A 23426-nucleotide genomic window follows, 5' to 3' on the forward strand; every position below is an offset into this window, starting at 1 on the left:
AATGCATTGACAATCTCAATAGCAACTTCTTCAATCCTCAGATGAAGTCCATCAAGGCTAGGAGATTTGTCAGCTTTTAGTTCTGAACTTTCTCAATGCCCTTCCCTTGGTGATTGTAATTGCTTTAAATTCCTCACTTCATTTCTCATTGTTAGTTATTCAGGGATATTTCTTCACTGTAGAGGACGAGAGTCAGATGCAAAATGTGCATTCAATTTATCTGCCATACTCTATCTTCTATTATTAATTCTCCAGTCTCAGTCTCTTTCTTTCTAGGTGACTAGTGCTCACTCAATTCATTCCTACTATTTTTTAAAAAAAGTTTCTCTCATTCTCATTCCTCTGTCTTTTATTAATCTGTTATTCTTTGCTGTTGAGTATATTTGAACCAATCTTTTTACCTTCCACTCATCTTTCCAGAACTATGTGCCTTTTCTTTCTGTTTTTATACTACTTTTAACTTCCTTGCTTAGCCATAGATGTTACATCTCTTCCTTAAATCTATCTTTCTTTCTTTCTTCACTGGGATGTATATGTCATGAGTATTCTGAAATAACTCCTTAAATATCTATTTCTATATCTCTACCAACATATCCCTTACCCTAGTATTCCAGTCAGCTCCATCTTCATGCCATAGGTTGTCCTTGTTTAAGTTTTAAGACGCTGGTCTTCGAACCATTCTTCTCAAACTGAACGCAAAATCAAAATCACTGCTGCCTAATGGTGCCTTTACTACAAAGTTACTTGATTATCAGTGTAATGCATCTCCTGGGAGTGCAGAGCAGAGATACTTTTACATTTTGAAGAGAATCTAATTTGCAGGACAAACTTTACTTGGTTTTGTGCTGGTAGACTGGGGCCATCAAAATCTACAGGAAACCCATGATTTATGCCATCCTAATTTCACATCATCTCATGATATGTGCCCTTTGCATTGTCTTCACACTAAGCAGTGTCTCATGCTAAGTTCTGGCATAAGTGGTTTAAAACTAGTGAGGAATTGTGATATAATAGAATGGTTCTTCTTCTTTTCCCTCTGCCAAATCTCTCTCTCTCTGATGTTTTCTTAGCTGTACCCTTGTATCCATATATTCTCCATTATTTGCTCTACCTAACTGCTGAGGATTGAATTCACTAGAGTCTTATGAAGCAATAAGCACTTGGAAATAAAATATTTCCATGTGCCAGAAAATCCCCAAAACATAGAATAGTATGTCATCTAGAATTCCTAGATGGTCAAGTTATGATTGACAAAACCTGCTATATTTGTACTTCCATACATACATGTGAAACCATTTAATAAGACAGAATTATTTTTAAATGAACAAAATTACTGGATCATTCTGCAATAAAAACAGATGATAAAGTAAGATGGCTGGACGAAACCTGTCTTTCTACTCTTACCACTAAAACACATTCAAACAATTTAGACCTGAAACAGTGTCTGCAAACAGCACATCATATTTCAAGGAGGGCATTTGGACACTGACAGTGGGTAGACTTAAAGGTTGAGATGAAGGAAAATGGATTTGAAGGTTTGGCTTTTCACTGTTTTCAGCAGAGAGAAACCTGTTATCGACACTTGCAGCATGTGGTACAGTGGTTAGCACTGCTGCCTCTCAGTGCCAGGGTCCTGGGTTCGACTGCCTATGTGGAGTTTGCACATTCTCCCCATATTGGTGTGGGTTTCCTCGAACCACTCTGGCTTCTTCCCACAGTTTGAAGATGTGCAGGTTAGGTGGATTGGCCAAGCTAAATTGCCCATAGTTTCTAGGGATGTGCGGGCTAGGTGGATTAGCCACGGGAAATGCAGAGTTACCAGGACAGGGTAGTGCGTGGGTCTGGGTGGAATGCTGTTTGGAGGGTCACTGTGAACTCAATGGTCCAAATGGCCTGCTTCCAAAATGTAGAGATTCTATGATGACATCTGAGGTAAGGATTCATATTGTGGCCTTCTAATCTCCTTTGTGACATTCTGGATTTAAGCAGCCTAACAAAAGTACCAGTTTTCAATTCCAGGAAAGCTGTTAGTTAACCTTTGGTTTTCTGGCTGTCTACGACCCCATTGTGTCCGGCCTGTATCTGATTTTATTTTTTTTCCCAGGAGATCAATATTTGATAAAAGACTATCCTTGTTTAGAAGCTTTTGGATGCTCCTACATTTTGACCTCCAGAAGTATACTTTCCAGATCACTAGCCTCAATCTGGAAGACAGTAATGCTGTAAATGTTGTGTTTGCAGTGTCTCATTGCAAAATCTATTTTTGTCTCTAGCTCTTACCCAACGTGAAAATCATCCTTTTGCCGATGAAAGGATCCTTTGCTGTATAAGGAATAATTACTAATCTGTGATGTTTGTACTAAATCAGTTTTATCTATTTTACAGAAATGGCAGAATGCAGATCTAAATGGCAAGTTTAAACTACCAGTGAGGAATGAGTTCATTCCCACAAATTTTGAGATTTTCCCTTTGGAAAATGATGCCCTCCCATTTCCAACTCTTATTAAGGTAAATGTGTCTGGTCTTAGAGTCGAATAATACTGTATGCAAATGATGGTATTTCATTTGTACAAATTTGTGTAATTAAGAATTTAGTTTACTTTTTAATTGTTTAAGAACAAATATGAAAACTAGTTTATTTCACTCAAGCTATTAGAAATAATTACTGAGGGCTGTGCTCTAGCTGCAGGCATATTGTAATGTGGTTGAAATGCTGACACAGCCAATGCTTACATTAAAGAGCAAACTAAATGGTACAATGCTTTTTGTTGGATACTTATGGGTACCCCACTATTTGCAACATTAAATATGCAATCTTTGTTATTTATTCTTCACTGGGATATGTACAGTTTTCCATCCCTAATTGTGCTTGAGCTGAGGAACCTGACTGGCCAGACCATTCTCAAGAGCAGTTGAGAGGCAACCAAGTTTTTTTTTAATGTCTGATGGTCTGTTTAGGCCACCAGGTATTGATAGCCAATTTCCTTCCCTAAAGGACATTAGCAAAGTAGATGGGTTTTTAAAACCAGAATGAATGATCATTTCATGGTCATCATTATTAAGTCAGTATGACAGAATTAAATTTAAATTTGGCCAGCTATAGTGGTGAGATTGAAACCCTGCCCTCAGTAATCCTGGGCCTATGGATTACTAATCGTGATATTACCAGTATGCTCCTATCTACTCTAATATAGCAGGATAAAAATAGGTATTAAAAGTACTTGTCATATTCAAATAACTCCCTCACCACAACACTTGGAGCCTAATGCCCCACTACTTGGTGTAATGCATGCCAATGCACATGTAAACCATCACTATGCATGAATTGCTCAATTGGGGTATGAGATTATATTTGTCACCACTTTAATGTGGTGTTAACTTGGCTGAAATTAGATCATAAGTGTGATTTTTAAAAAAAAAAGACGTTTTATGTACGATAACAATGCACACTTCACTCTTTTTTTCAGAATTTTGAGTGAATGTATGATGTCATAGATCACAGAATGTTTCTCATTCCTATATCAAGTGTGCAGAGCTAATGAATTACATGATGTAAAACATTTGACAGGGATGGTCTAAGCTTCTATCCTTGTAGCTCGGCAGTATAGAGATTTTATGGGCAATTTGTAATTCAATACACAATTGAATTTTTGAATGTTAACATTCTTGGTGTGGAACATTTAAGGTCTGACGTGAGTACGGACTGTATTTTATTCTGAGAATGTTCGGTTGCGAAAAATTAATTGAACTGGAAGTGTACACCAGGTCCATGAAGATGCATTCAAAGAAGTGCATTTATTGGGATGAATGAAATGAAGTGTTCAACTGATGGTTTGAAAATTGTTTTGAAAGTGTAAAAGCATGTGTTACTTAGAAATTCTGGTAGTATTGAGGTGCCTACAATGCTTTAAGTAAAGTAAAAGTTTGTATTTTAAAAAAAAAAAAGATATATTTAATTCTGGCAGTATAAGGTGAACATACCATTTTGAGTATACACAAGGAGTTGGCTATTTGGCTCCTCAAACAATTCCATGAACAGTTTATTGTGGATTCTATCCAGGCTGCCTTCCAATCTCAGATCGTGAAGCAATAGTAAAATTCCAAAAGGTGAAAGTTGTCTTAAACTTTGCATGGATTCTAATATTTGTGTTCTGTTTCAGTTTCCATACACTGAAAACCCTTTTTGTGATTTTAAAAAAAAATCTTTGAAATTGATGTCATTTGTTTTTAAATTTCTGCACTTTTTGTTAAAATCACTGAGCACCACTTCCTAACTCCTGCCCCAAAAGTACCGTTGAAAAGAGCCATAAATTTCTCCAATCCCTCTGTACCTGAAGCTGCTCAAAACTAATGTAATGTCCATGAAGCTTTTGATTAGATTAGATTACCTACAGTATGAAACAGGCCCTTTAGCTCAACAACTCCATGCTGACCCTTGGAAGAGTCACCCACTCAGACCCATTCCCCTACCCTATATTTACCCCGACTAACGCACCTAACACTATAGACAATTTAGCATGGTCAATTCACCTGACCTGCACATCTTTGGATAGTTGGAAGAAAGCAGAGCACCCGGAGGAAACCCATGCAGATACTGGGAGAACATGCAAACTCCACACAGACAGTATCCCAAGGTGGGACTCGAACCCGGGTCCCTGGTGCTGTGAGGCAGCATGTTAACCACTGAGCCACAGTGCCGCCCCCTGCATCTTTCCATATCAATGATTTCATTCCTAAAGTAAACATGCCCAAAGGTGGACACAGTGTTCCAACTCTGACCCAATTGATGTTTGGAAAAGACTTTGTATTATTTGAACAAAACGGCAGTATGTTGTATGATATCCATCAAATTTATTGAACTGTGGCTTCACTTCTGAAGAGGCAGAACTAACTTCCATTGGTTACATGATCACTTTTTCACTTGACATTTTATCTTTCAGAGTACTCTTATTGAATTTTTTGGCAGCTTATTTGATGATAAGATGCGTAATTCTGTAAAAATTAAAAGTTTGAAATTGTTTCTAATTTGGAATTGTATTCTTGCAGGACACTGCCATGAGTAAAGTGTGGTTCAAGCAAGATGACAAATTCTTTCTCCCAAAAGCCTGCTTGAACTTTGAGTTTTTCAGGTATGTTCCACAAATGTTAATGAATTCAGCAGGAGAAGTAATAATGTTATGTATTTCACAAAATATCAGTAAGGAAGTTGTGGGGAAGTCATAAACTACCTATTAATTGTTATTAACCAATCAAATAATACTTAAAACTTCTAGGTATTTACCACTAACTCTCCCCTCATACACTATACATATTGTTTTTCCAATACTTTTGTATTTCAGGGGAAATTACCCTGATTCGGGCAGTGCATCATGTTCAACAAAATATGTTTTTTTTGTTTCAGAAATACTCAACCTGACAACTCTTTTAACTTGATGGCACCATGGTGTTTTTGAGGTTGTAGTTTAACTGCATATGTTTAAACACATACTCCAGTGTGTGTGTTGAAAAAGTGGTATTTGGAAGATACTTTTGATTCAAATACTATGCTTTTTATGTTTGCATCCTCCATTGGTACTTAGCTGCAAAGAATGAAAAGATGTCAAAAAAAAGTAAAAACTGTTTCAATGCATAGGCACTTGCATCATGTGTAGTGTTTCAAAATTGTGGATTCATTAGCTTACAGCTGTAAGTTCAAGTTGTGTGCCAGTTGGATCAAAATCACTTTTTAAGCTCTTGAGATTTTCTCAAGGGCTAATTTTTTGATTTTTGTTGGTTATTTTTTGATTTAGACATTACATTTTAATTCTCATTAACTCATTTAGTAGGTAATAATGTCACGTAGAAACCAGCTTGGTTGAGATATAAAGTACTGTATATGCTTGTGTATAGGTCAAATTTTGAAGACTTTTTTTAGATCTGAAATTAGGAAATCGACTTGTACCCAAGGTATTGTTTTCAAGGGGGTGAATATTGATCTACAAAATAGATAAAATGGGAAATTACTTTTCTGGCAGTCCCCTGGTCTCTGGTTCTGGAACGATCCCTGTAATATGTTCAGGCTGCAGTAATTGAAACAGACAGCATGGATACAACGGTCGCCCTGTACTGTTGTACCATTACAGTATTTCCGAAAACCTGGAGTGGAGAGTGACGACTGGCAGACCTGGAACTGAGTGGTACGGCCAGCAGACTGGAAAGCCGGAGCAGAGCGCAACGTGCAGTCGCACTGACTCATAAATGTTGATCTGTAACTGTGAAGAATTAAGGTCAACTTGTACAGGAGATAAATGGAAAATACAAGATTTTTTGGCCAAAAATAAAGGGTCGACATATGCATCAACCTATACACATATATATGCAGTATTTGGGGTCTTGGCGAAGCAGAGTTAGACTATTTCATCAGTATCCTCAATGATCAACTCTCCATTCAACTTAAAGCCACAATAGAAGAAGAAGAATACAGCGCAGTACAGGCCCTTTGGCCCTCGATGTTGCGCCGATCCAAGCCCACCTAACCTATACTAACCCACTATCCTCCATATACCTATCCAATGCCCGCTTAAATGCCCATAAAGAGGGAGAGTCCACCACTGCTGCTGGCAGGGCATTCCATGAACTTACGACTTTAAGAGAAACATTAATTTCTTAAATGTTTAAATTGGTAAAGGATGACAGGCAAAAATTATTTTATTGAAATAGATGGCACAAACTTCTACATGTAAAATACACTCACCCTAAACACATTTTTCACAGCCTAGTGAGGTATAGCTAATGCATTGCAATTGCACATGCATAAAGCTGAAACATTTTAACCAGATTATTACAATACTATTTACAGCATCTGCAATCTCCGTTTCAGATTTAAATTTAACAATTCACTGTTTCTTACAGTAGAATCCACTCAATTGCTTTCCAAATGTAATGTCTTGAACTTGTGCAGCCATAATGAACCTAAAGGATCCATTATGTACAACCGGCAAAACTAACGTCATTTATAAGATACCATGCAAGAACTGTAAAATAAAAAACACTGCACCCGACAAACTAGCAAGAAATTTGCCACCAGCATACCCGTACACTAACTGGCCACCAAAAGACACGACCCACTATCACTAGTTTCTATATACACAGACAAAGAAGGACACCACTTTGAATGGGACAACACATATCCTACGTCAGGCGAAACAAATACATGCACAAGAATTCTTAGAGGCATGGCAATCGAACTAGAGCTCCATCAATAAACATATGATTTAGATCCTATTTACCTTCCCTTGAAAAGAGGGAAAAAAATAACCTGGAAATGACATCACCCACCTTAAGAAACCAAGACTTATAAATAGAGAGGGGGGGGGACTCTCACTGATGATGTTGCATAGTATGGTGATGAAACATCAGAAAACAAACCTTCAAGCTCAGTGAGCTAACTTGCATACTTATTATCAACTTGAGCTACAATCTTCTCAAAAATCGAAATTCCATATTATTAGCAAGGAATTCAATACTTCAGTTATATGAAGTTTTCTTGCATCTCAGCAGAGTAGGCTCTTCTTGATGGATTTAAAACTCTGTTCTCTCCTTTGGATCTCCCTGTTCCTGCTCACACCTCTTGCAATCTTCTTATTCTCAACTCCCCTGACTCGACTTTACATCTAGGACTAGATCATGGGAAAGCAGTTTCCACAATACATAACAGTGGAAGAGCCAAGACAAGGAGCTGTTCTATAGCGAGATAGCAATAGCAACTTGTGGAACCTGAACATGTGGCATCAGGTGTTTTGATCTGAGGGACAGCATGTAAATGAGAAATAGGGAGTATCTAGCCTTTTGTCAATGTTGTTAATTTTGAAATTTGTTTCCAAAAGAGTGATGATAGTGGTAGTACTTAATCACAATGTGTATGTGTTGATCCAATTTAAAGGAGACATTTGCATTTATAATAGCACCTTGCGCAAGTTCAGAATGTTCGCAGTGTTTGCAATCAGTGAAATAATTTTCTTGCAATGTAAGAAACCTAACGCATTGGAAAATAAATGATTTCCATTGTTACTAAGATTATTTTCATTGCATTAAAGGTAAAGTCACCATAGTCCCAGAGCACTATAGGGCTATTGTCACCCTGGAGAGAGAGACAACCGGTGGTGGTTTAGCCTAAGGATCACTGTACCTCATGTGAGGGGAGAGGTTGAGAAGGAAAGTCCTTTACGGTAACCTCAGCCAGTGCAGGAATTGAACCCACTGCATCGCAAACCGATCATTCGGCTAACTGACCCCTATTAATAAGTACTAAAAAATGACAGGAAAAGGCAAAGAGACACATTGATAAGAGTCTTAAAAGTATATAACAGTAATGATCAGTACTTAAATGGAATACCAGATCGCAATGTAGAGTCAATTAGTTTGGCCTGTAAATTTTCATTTTTACAAAGGATATATAATCATTCCACAAAACAGCAAGCAGTTTATTTTGTGAAGTCTGAAATGCTTGGCCACACCTGAATAATGAGCCATCTTAGTAGTTAAGTTCATAATGGTTGTCATTTTTTAAAATCTTGTTTTGGGCTCACTATACAAGTTTTAAGCCATCCGAATGCAGCATATGTTGTTTAAAACTTAAACTGTGTATTTCACAGGGATGAGAGCAGAATTTCTTTTTTATAGAAACACTTGATTAAAGAAAGTATTGTGAGAAAGCTAATTATATACTGTTGTGCATTATTTCTGTCCACCTGCTTGATTCATTGCACAGCTTTCCCTGTTGGTGGAGATCGAAATTGGCAAGCATTAAATCTCGCCTTCTGTAGTTTGTAGGTTCCATAAAATAATTTTCCTCTTGTAGATCCACAGTTCATATATTTAAAAAAAAAATTGATTTTAACTGAGTCCTGAAGTAAATTATAAGTTTTTTTTTTAGCAATATGGTTTGTAGCTACTGGTAATGCATACATAAATTCATCTGGGAAAGAAAACAGTTTAATGCTTCTCAATAACAAATTGAAGTATTATATTTTGCCATTAACTAACATAAAGTATAATTTCCTGAACTATGGTTTCCTTCGCATTCATGTCTTGAGGTCCATGTGGACGCATCTCTTAAGCCTCAGCTATTTTACATTGATTTTCCATGGTGAAGAAACAAAAGAGCATTAGCATATCTAGCCTAGCCTTGCCTTGCCAAGGATTTAGATTAGTAAATGCAACAATAGGATGAAATTGTATGTTCATATTGTATACCCCTAAGCCATATTACATTGATTGTTATTTTCTATAAAGGATATTGACTGATATGCTGAATCTCAATCAAATATTGGCATTCCACAAGCTCATTTACGTCCTGTTTCAAATGTATTGTACAAAGTGCTAAATCTACTGATTTGAAATGTACAGGCATTATAATGATTTGTAATTGCATTAGCCAAGTGTGTAATTAAAATATAAAATTTCCACTACCTGTCTAGTGAGCAAGGATTTGTTATTGGAAAAATGTTTTTTCCATACTTAAAATATATTTAAAGCTCGTTATATTTTCAACTTGCATTTGAAAAAAAAACTGCTCTATTCATTTGCATAGCTATGTAGGCAGGTGAAAGTATTGACTTGTTTCATTAATTAATTTTGTAGAATCACAACTTTAATATTTGGTATATTTTCTTCCAGCCCATTTGCTTATGTGGATCCATTACATTGTAACATGGCCTATTTGTATCTTGAACTGCTGAAAGATTCTCTCAACGAGTATGCATATGCAGCAGAACTAGCTGGTTTGAACTATGACCTACAAAATACAATCTATGGAATGTATGTAAGTACCCAAATTCAGGGAGACAGTAAGTCTCCAGGATTATCTTCCTCAATTTTTTTTTAGTTTATTTTTATATTCTCCTGATTTCTGCACACCTTATCCATCCAAAACTAGCCTCTTATTCCACCACATATGATTAAAGTAGTATTTTCTCCTTCTTTCTAGTAGGAAAATTAGTTTAGCCATGAGGCTGCATATACATACTCTTGTATATTTTGTATGGCCTATTGTAATATCACTGTTGAATATCAGCTTGTTTCTTGAGGGTTTATTGCCACATTTTTATCTTTGTTCTCTTTGTTAGTCGTTACATTTATGTTGACCCTCTTCATTGCAACATGACATACCTCTATATCAGGTTATTGAGAGATGATTTAAAAGAGTATACATATGCAGCTCGCCTCACAGGCTTGGTGTATGCACTAGCTCCAGCAATGAACTCAATTCTTGTAAGTAGAGCAGGAAGGAGACTGGCTTGTGATTGAAGTGTTTGAAGGTTGCACAAGCTGCTTGTAGTTCTTATGTGAATTTTAAATTGCATGTTTAAAATGCACTAATAAGTCTGAAAGATGCATTTGGATTTGTAGTGTACTGCAACTATTTACTGGTTGAAGAAGATGAGGTTTGTTGAGTGTGGTATAAAGGGGTGAATAATTACAAGTGGAGTATACAAATTGTGTTCTTGCTTTTTAGTCAAATTAGTTATTTATATATATTACCTTCTATCATTTGTAAATTTTGATATTCCAATATGTTGGTGTCAGTATCTCAAAGCTTCACAAGAAAACATTTTAGGAATTTTTTTTAACTTAAATCAATTTGAATTTGAAGTATTAATAGTATCCATGCAAAGGAACAGAGTAGTAGAGAATGAGGAGTAGAAATTTGTCACCTGAAAGGTGGGTGGTTTTTTTGGCTGGATGAGTTTTTGCCAGCTCTTCTTTGCTAATGTAAACTAAAACTGACACCATTGCCTTTCTCCCGCTCTTCCCATGAACCCTATGTTTTCCTCAGTTTAAAATGCCTATCTGTTAATCCATAAATGATATCTGTTTTGATTACTCCCTGTAATTCAGCATCCCATGCATCAAAACATTTCCTACAAAAATCATCTTGTAACATTTGTCTTTACTCTGAAAGGCAATTTTAAATGATCACTCAGTCACTACCAAACTTTGGGAGTTTTTTTTTAAACCTCATCAGAACACTTCATGATTTAGAAAGTACTGTTAAATCTGTAACTACTTTTTGATCCACTGCAGATAGTTCTATTCTTTGCTTATAATTGACCAACATTCTAATTAATTTAAATTTTATATTGCTCAGGGTATTAACATTGTAAATATTTACACAATGCTTCTAACTAATTGTAAATTAACTGTGTAACCTTAATTTTCTGTTTGGTCTTGTCTCCATACTTATTTTTTAGAATGTAACATTTTTTTCTTATTTCATTGTTTTACATACTTAAACCAAGGTGTTGTGTCTTACTATTGGTTTCCAGATTGTTAGACAAAGAGTTGTTAATCTGTTGACAATAACTCCCCTCAAATTCTACCCAGCATCGTTTCTAAACATAAGTAAAATGTAAATGCTGCAAATTGTAAATAAAAACTGAAAATCTTACTGGGATCATTTGTGGAGAGAGAAGATAGTTACATTTTAATGATTTTTCATCAGACTGGTTGCATCTCAAATTTTCCCAGTTCTGATGCAATATTAATACTTGTAATGCGCTACTTTCAGTTCTTAACGTCCGCAAACCCAAACTGTTTATTTCCTGTCCGTTTGTGCTGCAGCATTTTGTTTTTTTTGTTTGACTTTTGTTTATTTATCTAATCACTTATCTCTTCAAAAACGTCTGCTAGGTATGATTTTAGAATTGATGCTGGCTATGGTTGATTATTCCATGTCTTCAAATACTCAATTTAATTTGTATATACATGATGTTAAACTAACTAGTCCATAATTTATTCATTCACTGATTCATACCTTTTGTTATTTCTAGGCTTGCCTATTTACTATATTTCTGTTCTAGAATAATTGTTTCTTGAAATTATGTTTAATGAAAGGTAAACACTTGATATTAATCTGTGAAGCTCTCATTCTTCACCAGAGTGCTGCCTCAGTTTCAGGTATCAGTGAGCACTAGTTTTGTTGAAAGCAACAGTGTTCTGCTAACTTCTGGATATCTGACTATTCTAAGTTTTGGGCAGGTATTCAAGTTGATGTAAATAGTCAGAGATGCTGCCTGAAGAGATCATGACCCCATTGAATGCAAACCAGATTATATTTATTTAGTCTGCCTGCGTTCGTAAAGTGGTTCATTTATTCCTTATTTCCTCTGTTTATACCACATCGATCCAAAAATGTATTGTTCAATTAATTTTTAATCTTGCAAAATATCCTTGACAGAAAAATGCCTAGTTGTGAGTGTAACTGTGGAATGTAGTTTGAGGTACTGTACCATAGTACCGGCTATGGTCAAAGGACTAGAGTTAAATTATGCGCGTTTCAAACTTAAGTTATTTGCAGGGATTAGTTGAAAAAAGTATTTTTGTAATTAGGGCATACTACATGTGTCAAAAGGAAATGGTTGTCTTGTCTTTAATATATTTTTGAGAAGCGCAATAGTTGGATTACAGTCTCCCAATGAATATCACTGTTGATGTCTCTCTTGGCTACAAAGGGTAACCAGTAAATACTGTACCTTTTACTTAAATGTTCTCCATTATTTCCTTAAAGAACTCTGTTAACTTTGTTGTGATGCTTCAAATGCCAAGGACTTCATGTCCAAATAGTGGTTTCCCAAAGGCCTAGTCACACAGCATTTCAGATGTATATTGCTTTATATTTTTGGTTGATCCATTTATGTCTTGAAATAGGTAGATTTTCTTATTTTCATAGTAACATCATCAATTCAGGATTCAGAAAAGTTTTCTAATCTTAGAACATTCAATTTAATGCTTTTAAGATTTTTAACATTTGTATCCACAACACTAGAGAATAGGAATTTGTCATGCTGAATGGAGGCTTCTCTACTTGTCTGCCTCTGGTACACTGCTTTAAGGGAAGAGAAAATTGCTGCTTTGTGCTTTTGCTCCTTTTTTTTATTTCTTATCTGGAAAATCTCTGTCCTCTCCTTTGCCAACAGCTGGTTGTGAAAGGCTACAATGACAAACAGCACATAATTCTCAAGAAGATAATTGAGAAGATGGCCACCTTTGACATCGATGAAAAACGATTTGAAATAATCAAAGAGGCTGTAAGTAGAACATTATATCAAACATTTTGGTGTGATGAGCAAATCCAAGCATTTTATTTTAATATTAATAGGAAAGTAAGTTTACTTTATCCAGTTTAGGTTAAAAGGAAAAAAGGGTAGGAAGTTCTTACCTGCTCCATTATTTTAAATGAACGGCCAAAGGTGAACATTTACTTGGAACGATTTCATATTGAAAGACCAGCAGCGCTAATTAAAACTTCTATGCACTTTGCATTCTTGCTGGAGTATTTCGACAGAAGAATCTCTTAACACCGTTTCATCCATGCTTGCAGTTCAAAGAATATGTATGCAGAAACTAGATCCATGGTCAATTTGCAAATCATCTATTATAATTATTTTATAAGAAATTTAAGCTATCATTCTTGCAAATGTTTTGAACAGGAATTGGGGGTGGGGGGGTGCGGAGGTAATCCAGTTTGTTTACTTGAGGAATGAAAAGATAGTATATTCTGAGATTTTGCACCTTTTCGTAGAAGCTAAGTTTATAAACTTTGTTTTAAAAGTTGTAAAGTAATTAGACAAAACAAAACTGATCACATTGGAACTGTTCTGCTGCTCTGTTCTTGAGCTATGTTTATTATGCAAAAGTTAACTCTCTTGTTTAACTAGGATCTTTGCAATAAGCAGTAATTTTGGGGAATTCTGGTGATGCATCACCGTTCCTACTAGTTATTGTTTGGGTCAGATCAACCCTACTCTTAGATATTACTGAAAAAAGATGTAAAATGCTAGGAATATGCTGCAGTTCTAGCACCATCTGGTGTGTGGGCATCACTTAACAATGCCAACATTTGTTGTCCATCCCTAATTATCACTGAGAAGGTGATGTGAGTACCTTGAACTGCTGAAGTCCACGTAGTATAGGTACAGTACCATTAAAAAGGGAGTTCCAGGATGTGGTGTGGAGCAGTAAATAAACAACAACATATTTGCAAGTCAGCTGTGTTACTTAGGAGCTTTGCAGGTGCTAGTGATCTTGTCTTACCTTTCTCGGTGGTAGAGGCTGCACAGTTGGAACGTGCTGTCAAATCTCTGGTGAGATGAAGAAAAGGTGACATTTTTATCAAATTATAACTTCTCATTAACTTTGTTTCTGCCTCTCAAAATGTTGGCAGAATTCCAGCATCGACTGTAGCTTTCCTCCAAATTTGCATCAAGTTCTAACATCTAATATACCGGAGCAGTATCTCTCTACCTTATTTAATATTGGCTTCAGTATATTCTTTTCATAACGTTGGTTGTCTTTGTCCATTCCAAATTCTCAAATTTGACACCACCAGCGCACGCACACAGGCACACGCACACACTTCCCCCACCCAGAAAAAAAGAAAACATTCATTCAAAACTATATCCCAACTTTTACAGCACACTGCTTTTCAATCAGTATTCAACTGCTTCTGATTTGATGTAAGTTAGTAATTGGAATACTGAATGATTGATTTTATTTTTTAATTAAAGATTTATTTTAATTTTAACCTATCTTTTTCTTCTTTTTAATTAACAAAATGGGCCAGTAGTAAACATTGTATTAATGTATCTTAAAAGGCAGAATGATTGTTGGCGATATGGGTTCAGCTAAAGCTTATATAGTTGACATTGCAATTGACAGGGTGATTGAAGTTATTGAGCATTTATTTTATATCCGCTTTTAGTAAAGGAAGTAATTTTAATATTTGGAAGTTACTCGAGAAGAATAAATCCAAATAAGTCTAAGGGTAGGAACTTCATTGGAATCAATCAAAGTACATTTTTTACAAAATAAGTGAAAATTGAACATGGAATAATACAACTGCAGACTTTGGTAATTCTACCAATGTTATTAATCGAAGTAGATGAAGGAAGTTGGCAAAGCATTACTCATAATGAACAAAACTTTGAAAGATTTTGATATTTGATTAAACATTTGCTGATCCAAGTTTGCTTATTAAAAATGATGGGAGAGTGAAACCAAGTAACTACTGCTGGCAGTTTAATATCGATTGTGCAAATACGATTTCCTATTGATCAGCCACCTGATCAGAATTTTTAGGCTATTGTGAGAAGAACCCATATATTAACTGTTTCAAATCCTATAATATTAATGGATTTGGGAGAAGTTCTGCGTTGGCCATCAGATTATGTAGTTTAATATTTCTGCGCTATCGAGGTACAATTAATTTGCAGTGTAGGTCAGTGAAATTGAATTTTTTGAACAGTGATCTAGTTTAAACTTGGAAGTTGCTGAAAAGTAACTCTTAAATTGCCTATATTTTATGGTTCAAATGTTCCAATTGAATGGTTTCAAAATCTTAAGGGATTTGAACTTGATGCTAACTGGTTGCAGCAATCCTTTTGGCATGCAGCAAAGATTACAACTTTCCAGTTCTGAATGTTATGTCATCTAGGTCATCAGACAGAGTAGCATATGTTGCTTTAACTTGGTGTTCAGTTTCATTAGCAAGATGGTAATAGATTGTAACAAGAACATAAATTGCTGGAGAAACTCAGCAGGTCTGATAGTATCAGGTTCATGACCCCTTCTTCAGAACCACCAGATACTACCTGACCTTTTTGAGGGAAGGTGATGGCCTAGTGGTATTATCACTGGACTTCTAATCCAGAGGCCCAGGTAATGTTCTGGGTTCCAACCTGCCACGATAGATGATGGAATTTGAATTTAATAAAAATCTGGAATTAAGGGTCTAATGATGACCATGAATCCATTGCCAGTTGTTGGGAAGGACCCATCTGTCCACTGACGTCCTTGAGGGAAGCGCATCCTTACCTGGCCTGACCTACATGTAACTCCAAACTCGCAGCAATGTGGTTGAGTCTTAAATGATGATGGACAATAAGTGCTAGCCTAGCTAGCAATACTCTTATCCCATGAATTAAAACAATGCAAACTCAGGTTTTCCTACTTCTCAATGAATTTCAAACGTTTTAAGCTTTTTTTTTTGAAGTAATTCCTTCTCTTCAACTAGGTAGAGGTTATTTTTTGCTGGGGATCCTTGATGCCACATTGAGTTTTTATCAATAGCTTTCATTCTCACCTCACCTTACCTTGTTCAGCTCTTTTTCTCTGTGTTTGGACCAAGGCTTTGAGGTCAGGAACGGAGTGCCCCTGGAACCCAAACTGGGCATGTTACTTGAAAGAACTATTAGTAAGCCTTCCATTATTTTACTGATGAGCGAGTGTGGACTAATTTAGTAGTAATTGGCCAGGTTGGAATTGTCAGTTTTTTTGTATCTGGGCAATTTTCTATACTGTCTTGTAGATGCCAATGTTGTCACAATGTAGAAACAGTTTGGCTAGGAGCACTGAAATGTCTGGAGCACAACTCGTTTTCGTCCTGTTACTGAATGTTATCAGGGCCTGTAACCCTTGAAATATCCTGTGCTATTAGCAATTTCTTTATCATGTGGAATGAATAGAATTAGTTAAAGACTGACATCTGTGATCCTTGAACTTCCATAGGAGGCTGAGATGGGTCATTCACTCCACTTCTGACTGAAGACTGTTGAAAATGCTTCAGCATTTTATTTTGCGGTGGCACAAAAACACAATATCCTCAATTGAAGATTGACAATTGATGCTCACTCCTGCCAAAAGTGTCATGGACAGATGCATATGCAGGAGGCCAGGTTGATGAGGATGAGGTCAAATTTGATTTCCTACCTGTTTGATTCTACACCAGCCACAGACCCAGTCTAGCAGCTGTGTCCCTTGGGCCTCAACCAGTTTGTTATCAATTATAGGTACCCCTTAACAACAACCTGTTATGAATAACAAGGTCTAACAGATAAGCAGTTTATATTTCAAAATGTATCAATTCCTTGCACTTCTAAATCTATTTGAGTTACTGCGCCTTTTAAATTTACTTCACTTACAACATGATCAAAGAGCTTTATCTTTATAACATGGCAATAAATTAATCTGTAAATAAACTATGAGTAAATTAATTCATTGAAAATCTGATTCAACATTTGAAGAAAAGCAAGTTCTTCACCATACAGCATTTAGTGACATTCACTTGATTCTTGCCTATTCGTTGCTGAAAGCTTTTTTACATTTTCCAATCAACCTGTTCAGAGGTGTTATTACGCAGCTCTGGATCAGGTGGGACTCTAACCTGGGCATTTAATTCGGGCGCGAAGTGTTGTATTTGATTGTATTTCTTTATTGGGTTCATTTGAAATTTAATTTTTTGAGTTTAGTTTTAGCAATGAGGTATTTACTGCCAAGCTAAGTCTTATTTTGAATATAAAAGCTGTGTTCAATCTTCAATTAATTCTTTTTGCTATAAACATTCAGTGGGTTAATGGCAGGTCTTTATTTTTGGGTTTTTTTTGTAGTATATGCGATCCTTGAATAATTTTCGAGCCGAGCAACCTCACCAGCATGCTATGTATTATCTCAGACTGTTGATGACTGAGGTGGCGTGGACCAAAGATGAACTTAAAGAAGCACTGGAAGGTAGGTGCTTTGAATTATAATTATAAATATTATGCACAATTACAAGAAACAGCACACTCTGTTAAAATGTATCAACTTGAATGCATTTTACTCGTGAAACCTGTCAAAATGAATAGTTACAGGTCGCTATAACACATGTTTCGTCAATGTGAACTTAATGTAACACAATTACTGAATTGGGGATGCTGTTTCTATAGCGTGAACTTTTAAAACGTGTCAGCTGTGACACAATTACAGTGCCAACTCTTTAAGTGCTGTTTCTAAAGTGCGATTCTCCTCTAATGTGGGGTTGCACAAGAATGCAACAATTGTGCTATAGAAGAACAGACTACTTTTTTAGTGTATTCGTTAAGTGTTAATCCTGGGTAATCCACCTATTTACCCAGGTATCAGTAACGAGCACTCCAGTTTAGGTAACAGTGCCAGATACAGAGTAAAGCGCACCTTTGCCTTAAAAACATCCATTTTAATATCTGTGACATTTTTTATTTCTTGAACCAGCTAGCCTGAGACCAATGAATAAGATTAACAAATTAGTAACTATTTGTCTGCTGTAGTACTCTTACATCAACAGATGAACGTAATTTCCATTCCATCAGTCTGGGATGATTTGAATCAGAAAAGTTAGTCTGTAACCAATGTGTTATTAAATACCCATTACCCGTTTACAATTTGGAGAAATCTAGTAGAAAGTCACTGAAAAAGTGATCAAGCAAGCCAGTAGGATAATTGAAATATTTTAAGTGTTACAGATTGTTTTTACTTAATGTATATTAGTCAACCAGGCTTGTCACAGTTGTATTACTTCACCATTCACATTACACTAAAGAAGACAAGAACAAATTAATTGGGATGTAAATGATACATCTGACTCGTTTCTCATTTTCAGTGTTTAAAAATCTAGATGATGAGTGTTTTAAACCTATTTCTGATCTTTTGAGTTTAGACGAATGAGAGATGAAAAAGTTTGACATGGTTGATGCAGAAAGTTACTTGGAGCTACTTGGAGTTTTGAAGTTACTTGGAGCTGGGGACACAGTTTCTGGGATTGTGGTTCTCATGCTTAGAATGAAAAGAGGAGTAATTTCTTCTTTGATCATTCATCTTGAGAATTCTCTACCCCAGCAAACTAGGTCATTGAATATATTCAAAGCTAAGTTGAACAGCATTTTCTTGTTTGAGGGCGTCGAGGGTATGAGGTATTTTGTTTTATACACGCGCGCACCATTAATTTGGGTTTCAGGTGAGATTTACAGCACAAAAACATTTTTTAGGGTAAATGTGACAGTCTGCTGCTTTAGGACAGCAACATTATACTGTATTTTGCAGTGTTATCCTGTTACTGTGGTAACATTCTGGGTAAAACTTGGTGTGACTCTTGGTACCTGATTTTCATTTATATGCTTGTCTCAAATGGTCAAGTCCTTGAGTAATGCTGCAACTTCACAGAAGCAACTTGGAATGAATGCAAATCTCTAGGCTGCTCTTAAATGTGGAGGATAAAAAAGAATTAGGAGTTTCTGCACTGTCTCTTTCTCTAGTATAGCAAGCAATTGAACAGTGTGACAGAGGTAGTGGTTTGACCAAATGGTACAGCAAAAATTGTCTACAACAATACCTTGGCCCTGCATTGATTGACTTCATAACCATCTTCATTTATGCTAGATGTGACTGTTTCGGCATGTTTTAAGTTGGCAGCTTTGCGATTTCAGCATTTAATGCAGATAGATTGTTTGTCAAGTTCTTAACAGTAACAGCAAAAACTTTCGGCCCTGGATTGAAGCAGAGTTCATGATGTCATAGAGAATATTAACTAGAGTTAAAGTCTATTGATGACCATGAACTTATTACTGGTTGTCTGAAAAACCAGCTGGTTCTCTTTCCTTTAGGGAAAGTACCTGCTATCCTTACCTAGTTTGGCTCTCAGCAATATAGTTGACTCATAACTGCATCTGTGAGCAATTGGGAATGGGCAATAAATGCTAGCCTAACCAGTGATGCCTATACCCTGTTAATGATGCTTTTTTAAAAAGTAACATGCATACTCGTTCTTAAAATTACACTGTCTCTGTGTTCCTTCCACATTAATTCCTTGTTGTAACCATGCAGCAACCTGGAAGATATTGAGCAGGCGCACGCAAGTTATTCACTTTAATATACTTCGAAAGTGTGGCCAAGCAAAAAATTTAAGGCGACCTGCACTTGAATGAATCGGCAATGTAGAACAAGCTACGGGAATGTTACTTCATGTAGAATCTCTTTACGACTTTGCAGTCAAACCTTTGTTTTAAATACTTGAATACTGTGTCTTCATGATATGCTGTGCAATTGCAATCTTTTTATCTTTTTTTTTGCAGTGAATGAAATTTTGCAAGTAGAAACCAAAGATAAATATTAGAGAACTTTTTATCTTGCTCATTTCATTGTTCCATAGATTTTGTTTGACCAAAATGTGTGCGGTCTATATTTAATGGTGTGCAGAAAGATAATTACACCAAACTGATGTTACATTGAATCGTAATTTTTATTTGTGAATCCATAAAATACTTTTCAGCATCATTGCTCAAGCTTGGTGTTATGACCTATCAAACATGGCCTTTGAATCAAGACAAACTGTTATTTGAATTTGAAGCATAGTGACTGTAGAACAAATGACAAGTATGCTTGTGCCATACACTGGAGAAAAACCAGCTTTGAATTCGTGATGGTTGCACATTCTCATTTTCTATTTAATGCATTATGGCACGCTCTGTTGGTTCTCTGCAGCAATGGAATATAAATATTCTTTCGAAATGTGATTGATTTAGCTGTCTGAAAATCTGTTCCAGATGTCACTCTCATTCGCCTCAAGGCCTTTATACCTCAACTGTTGTCACGACTGCATATAGAAGCTCTTCTCCATGGCAATATAACAAGACAGGTTGGTTATTTACCTTCAATTGGGCTGAAAGAGAACTTTTTTGTTGAGGATATTCTTACAATTCATGCACATTAGTAGCAAGTTTCCCTTGTTAAATTTATCTGCTCTGCATCTCTATTGCAATAGTTTTTCAGTTTGAAACTATAAGTCAAACATGTTGAAATGTTTTTAATTAAACGTGGAAGCAAACCAACAAAAAAGATAAATAGTGGTTAAAGTAAACATTAGTCCTTTACAGGATGAGACAGGGATTTAATAATGGGGTATGAGGAAATGGCTGAGGCATTGAATGAGTATTTTGTGTTGGTCTTCACAATGGAGGACATGAATAACATGCCAGTAGTTGACAAAGAGATGAAGGTAGGTGAGGACCTGGAAATAGTCATTATTATAAAAGAGAGAGTGTTGGGCAAGTTATTGGAGCTAAGAGTAGACCAATCTCCTGGCCCTGATGGAATGCATCCCACTGTACTAAAAGAAATGGCAGGAGAACTAGCAAATGCACTTCCGGTAATTTTCCAAAATTCACTGGACTCTAGAGCAATTCCAGCAGATTGGAAAATAGCAAATGTGATGCCACTGTTAAAATAATGGAGGCAGACAAAAGATGAGGGATTACAGACCGATTAGCCTAACTTCTGTTGTGGGGAAAATCCTTGAGTCTATTACAAAGGAAGAAAAAAGCATATAGATAGATAGAAATTGTCCCATTGGGCAGACACAGCACAAGTTCATGAAGGGCAGGTCACGCTTAACTAGACTATTGGAATTCTATGAAGACACTATGAGCACGATGGACAACGGGGTCCCAGTAAATCTAGTGCATCTAGATTTCCAAAAGGCATTCGACAAGGTGCCGCACAAAGCGCTGCTGCATAAGATAAAGGTACAAGGTGTTATGGGCAATGTATTAGTATGGATAGAGGATTGGTTAACCAACAGGAAGCAAAGAGTGGAAATAAATGTGAGCTTTTCTGGTTGGCAATTAGTTATTAGTGGTGTGCCTCAGGAGTTAGTGGGATTGCAATTATTCACAATTTACATAGATGATTTGGATTTAGAGACCACCTGTAGTGTGTCAACGTTTGCAGATGACACGAAGATGACTGGTAGAGCAAAGTGTGCAAACCACTGTGAAACTTTGCAGAGGGACGTAGATATGTTGAGTGAGTAGGCAAAGGTTTGTCAGATAGAATACTAATGTTAATAAATGTGAAGTCCTTTTTGGTAGGAGTAACAGTAAAAAGGAATATTACTTGAATGATAAAAATAATTGCAGCATGTTGCTGTGCAGTGAAACCTGGGTAACGTTGTGCATGAATCACAGAAGGTTGCAGCAGGTAATGAAGAAGGCAAATGGAATTTTTGTACTTCATTGCTAAAGGGATTGAATTTAAAAGCAGGGAGGTTATGTTGCAGCTGTATAGGGTGCTGGTGAGGCCGCACCTGGAGTACTGTACTCAGTTTTGGTCTCCTTACCTGAGAAAGGATGTGCTGGCACTAGGAGTGCAGAGGAGGTTCATTATGTTGATTCTGGAGTTGAGAGGGTTAGCTTATGAGGAGAGACTGAGTTGACTGGGGTTATATCAATCGAAATTTAGAAGAATGAGGGGAAATCTTATGGAAACACACAAAATTATGAAAGGAATAGGTAGAATTAGAGAGGATGTTTCTACTGGTGCGTGAAACTAGGACAAGAGGGCATAGCCTGAAAATTAGGGGGAGCAGATTTAAGACTGAATTGAAAAGAAACTTCTTCACAGAGGGTTGTGAATCTATGGAATTCCCTGTCCAGTGAAGTAGTTGAGGCTTCCTCAGTAAGAGGTTTTAAAGCTAAGATTTTTGAACAGTAAATGAATTAAGGGTTATAGTGAGAGGGTGGGTAAGGGGAGCTAGGGCTACGAAAATATCAGCCATGATCTTATTGAATGGTGAGGCAGGCTCAAAGGGCAAGGTGTCCTACTCCTGCTCCTAGTTCTTATGATCTTATAGAACATAGCGTGGAATAGGCCCTTCGGACCTCAATGTGTTGCGCCGATCTGTGAACTAGTCTAAGCCCATCACCCTATATTATCCTATCATCATCCATATGCTTGTCCATTTAACTGCCCCTAATGTGGCTGAGTTAACTACATTGGCAGGCAGGGCATTCCACCCCCATACCACTGAGTGAAGAACCTGCCTCTGACATCAGTTTTAAATCTATCACCTCTCAATTTGTATCTATGCCCCCTCAACTTGCAGCTATGTACAAGGAGATGTTGTCATCATCCTGGAAAAAGACTCTCACTGTCCACCTATCTGATCCTCTGATCATCTTATATGTCTCTATTAAATCGCCTCTTAGCCACCTTCTCTCCAATGAGAACAGACCCAAGTCCCTCAGCCTTTCCTCATAATATATTCGCTTCAGACCAGGCAACATGCTGGTAAATCTCTGCACTTTTTCCAATGCTTCCACATTCTTCCTGTGCTGGGACGACCTGGGCTGCACTAGCGTTTTGTACAGTTGCAGCATGACATCACGGGTCCAGAACTCAATCCCTCTACCAATAAAAACTACTACTTTTTATGCCTTCTTAACAGCACTGTTATCTTGGGTGGCAACTTTCAGGGATCTTTGTACATGGAGACCACGATCCCTCTGCACATCCACACTTCCAAGAATCTTTCAATTGACCCAGTATTCAGCCTTCCTGTTAATCTTCCCAAAGTGAATCACCTCACATTTATCTGCATTGAACTCCATTTGCCACCTTTTAAGCCCAGTTCTGCAGTTTGTCCAAGTATCCCTGCAACATTCTTCCACACAGTCCACCACTCCACCGACTTTAGTATCATCTAATTGCTAACCCATCTACTTATGCCTGCATCCAAGTCGTTTATAAAAATAAGCAGCAATGGTCCCAAAACAGATCCTTTTGGCATACCTCTAGTAACCGGACTTCCGGATGAATATTTT

At 36.7% G+C, this 23426-nt stretch overlaps 1 protein-coding gene across 5 annotated transcripts in view; it reads left to right on the plus strand.

Moving 5' to 3' along the window:
- ide (insulin-degrading enzyme) overlaps window positions 1-23426 on the plus strand; it is a 119512-nt gene that overhangs the window by 56641 nt on the left and 39445 nt on the right. For 4 of the 5 annotated variants that reach the window (XM_043712496.1, XM_043712500.1, XM_043712501.1 and 1 more), the window contains exons 13-18: window positions 2386-2508; window positions 5047-5129; window positions 9658-9802; window positions 12957-13067; window positions 17424-17544; window positions 20373-20464. In XM_043712496.1, the coding sequence (XP_043568431.1) occupies window positions 2386-2508; window positions 5047-5129; window positions 9658-9802; window positions 12957-13067; window positions 17424-17544; window positions 20373-20464 (675 nt within the window). Of the gene's footprint in view, window positions 1-2385; window positions 2509-5046; window positions 5130-9657; window positions 9803-10106; window positions 10252-12956; window positions 13068-17423; window positions 17545-20372; window positions 20465-23426 lie in introns of all 5 variants that reach the window. The other variant, XM_043712498.1, reaches the window with a different exon arrangement.

This window comes from Chiloscyllium plagiosum, chromosome 22, assembly GCF_004010195.1.
Source record: "Chiloscyllium plagiosum isolate BGI_BamShark_2017 chromosome 22, ASM401019v2, whole genome shotgun sequence".
Taxonomy (NCBI): domain Eukaryota; kingdom Metazoa; phylum Chordata; class Chondrichthyes; order Orectolobiformes; family Hemiscylliidae; genus Chiloscyllium; species Chiloscyllium plagiosum.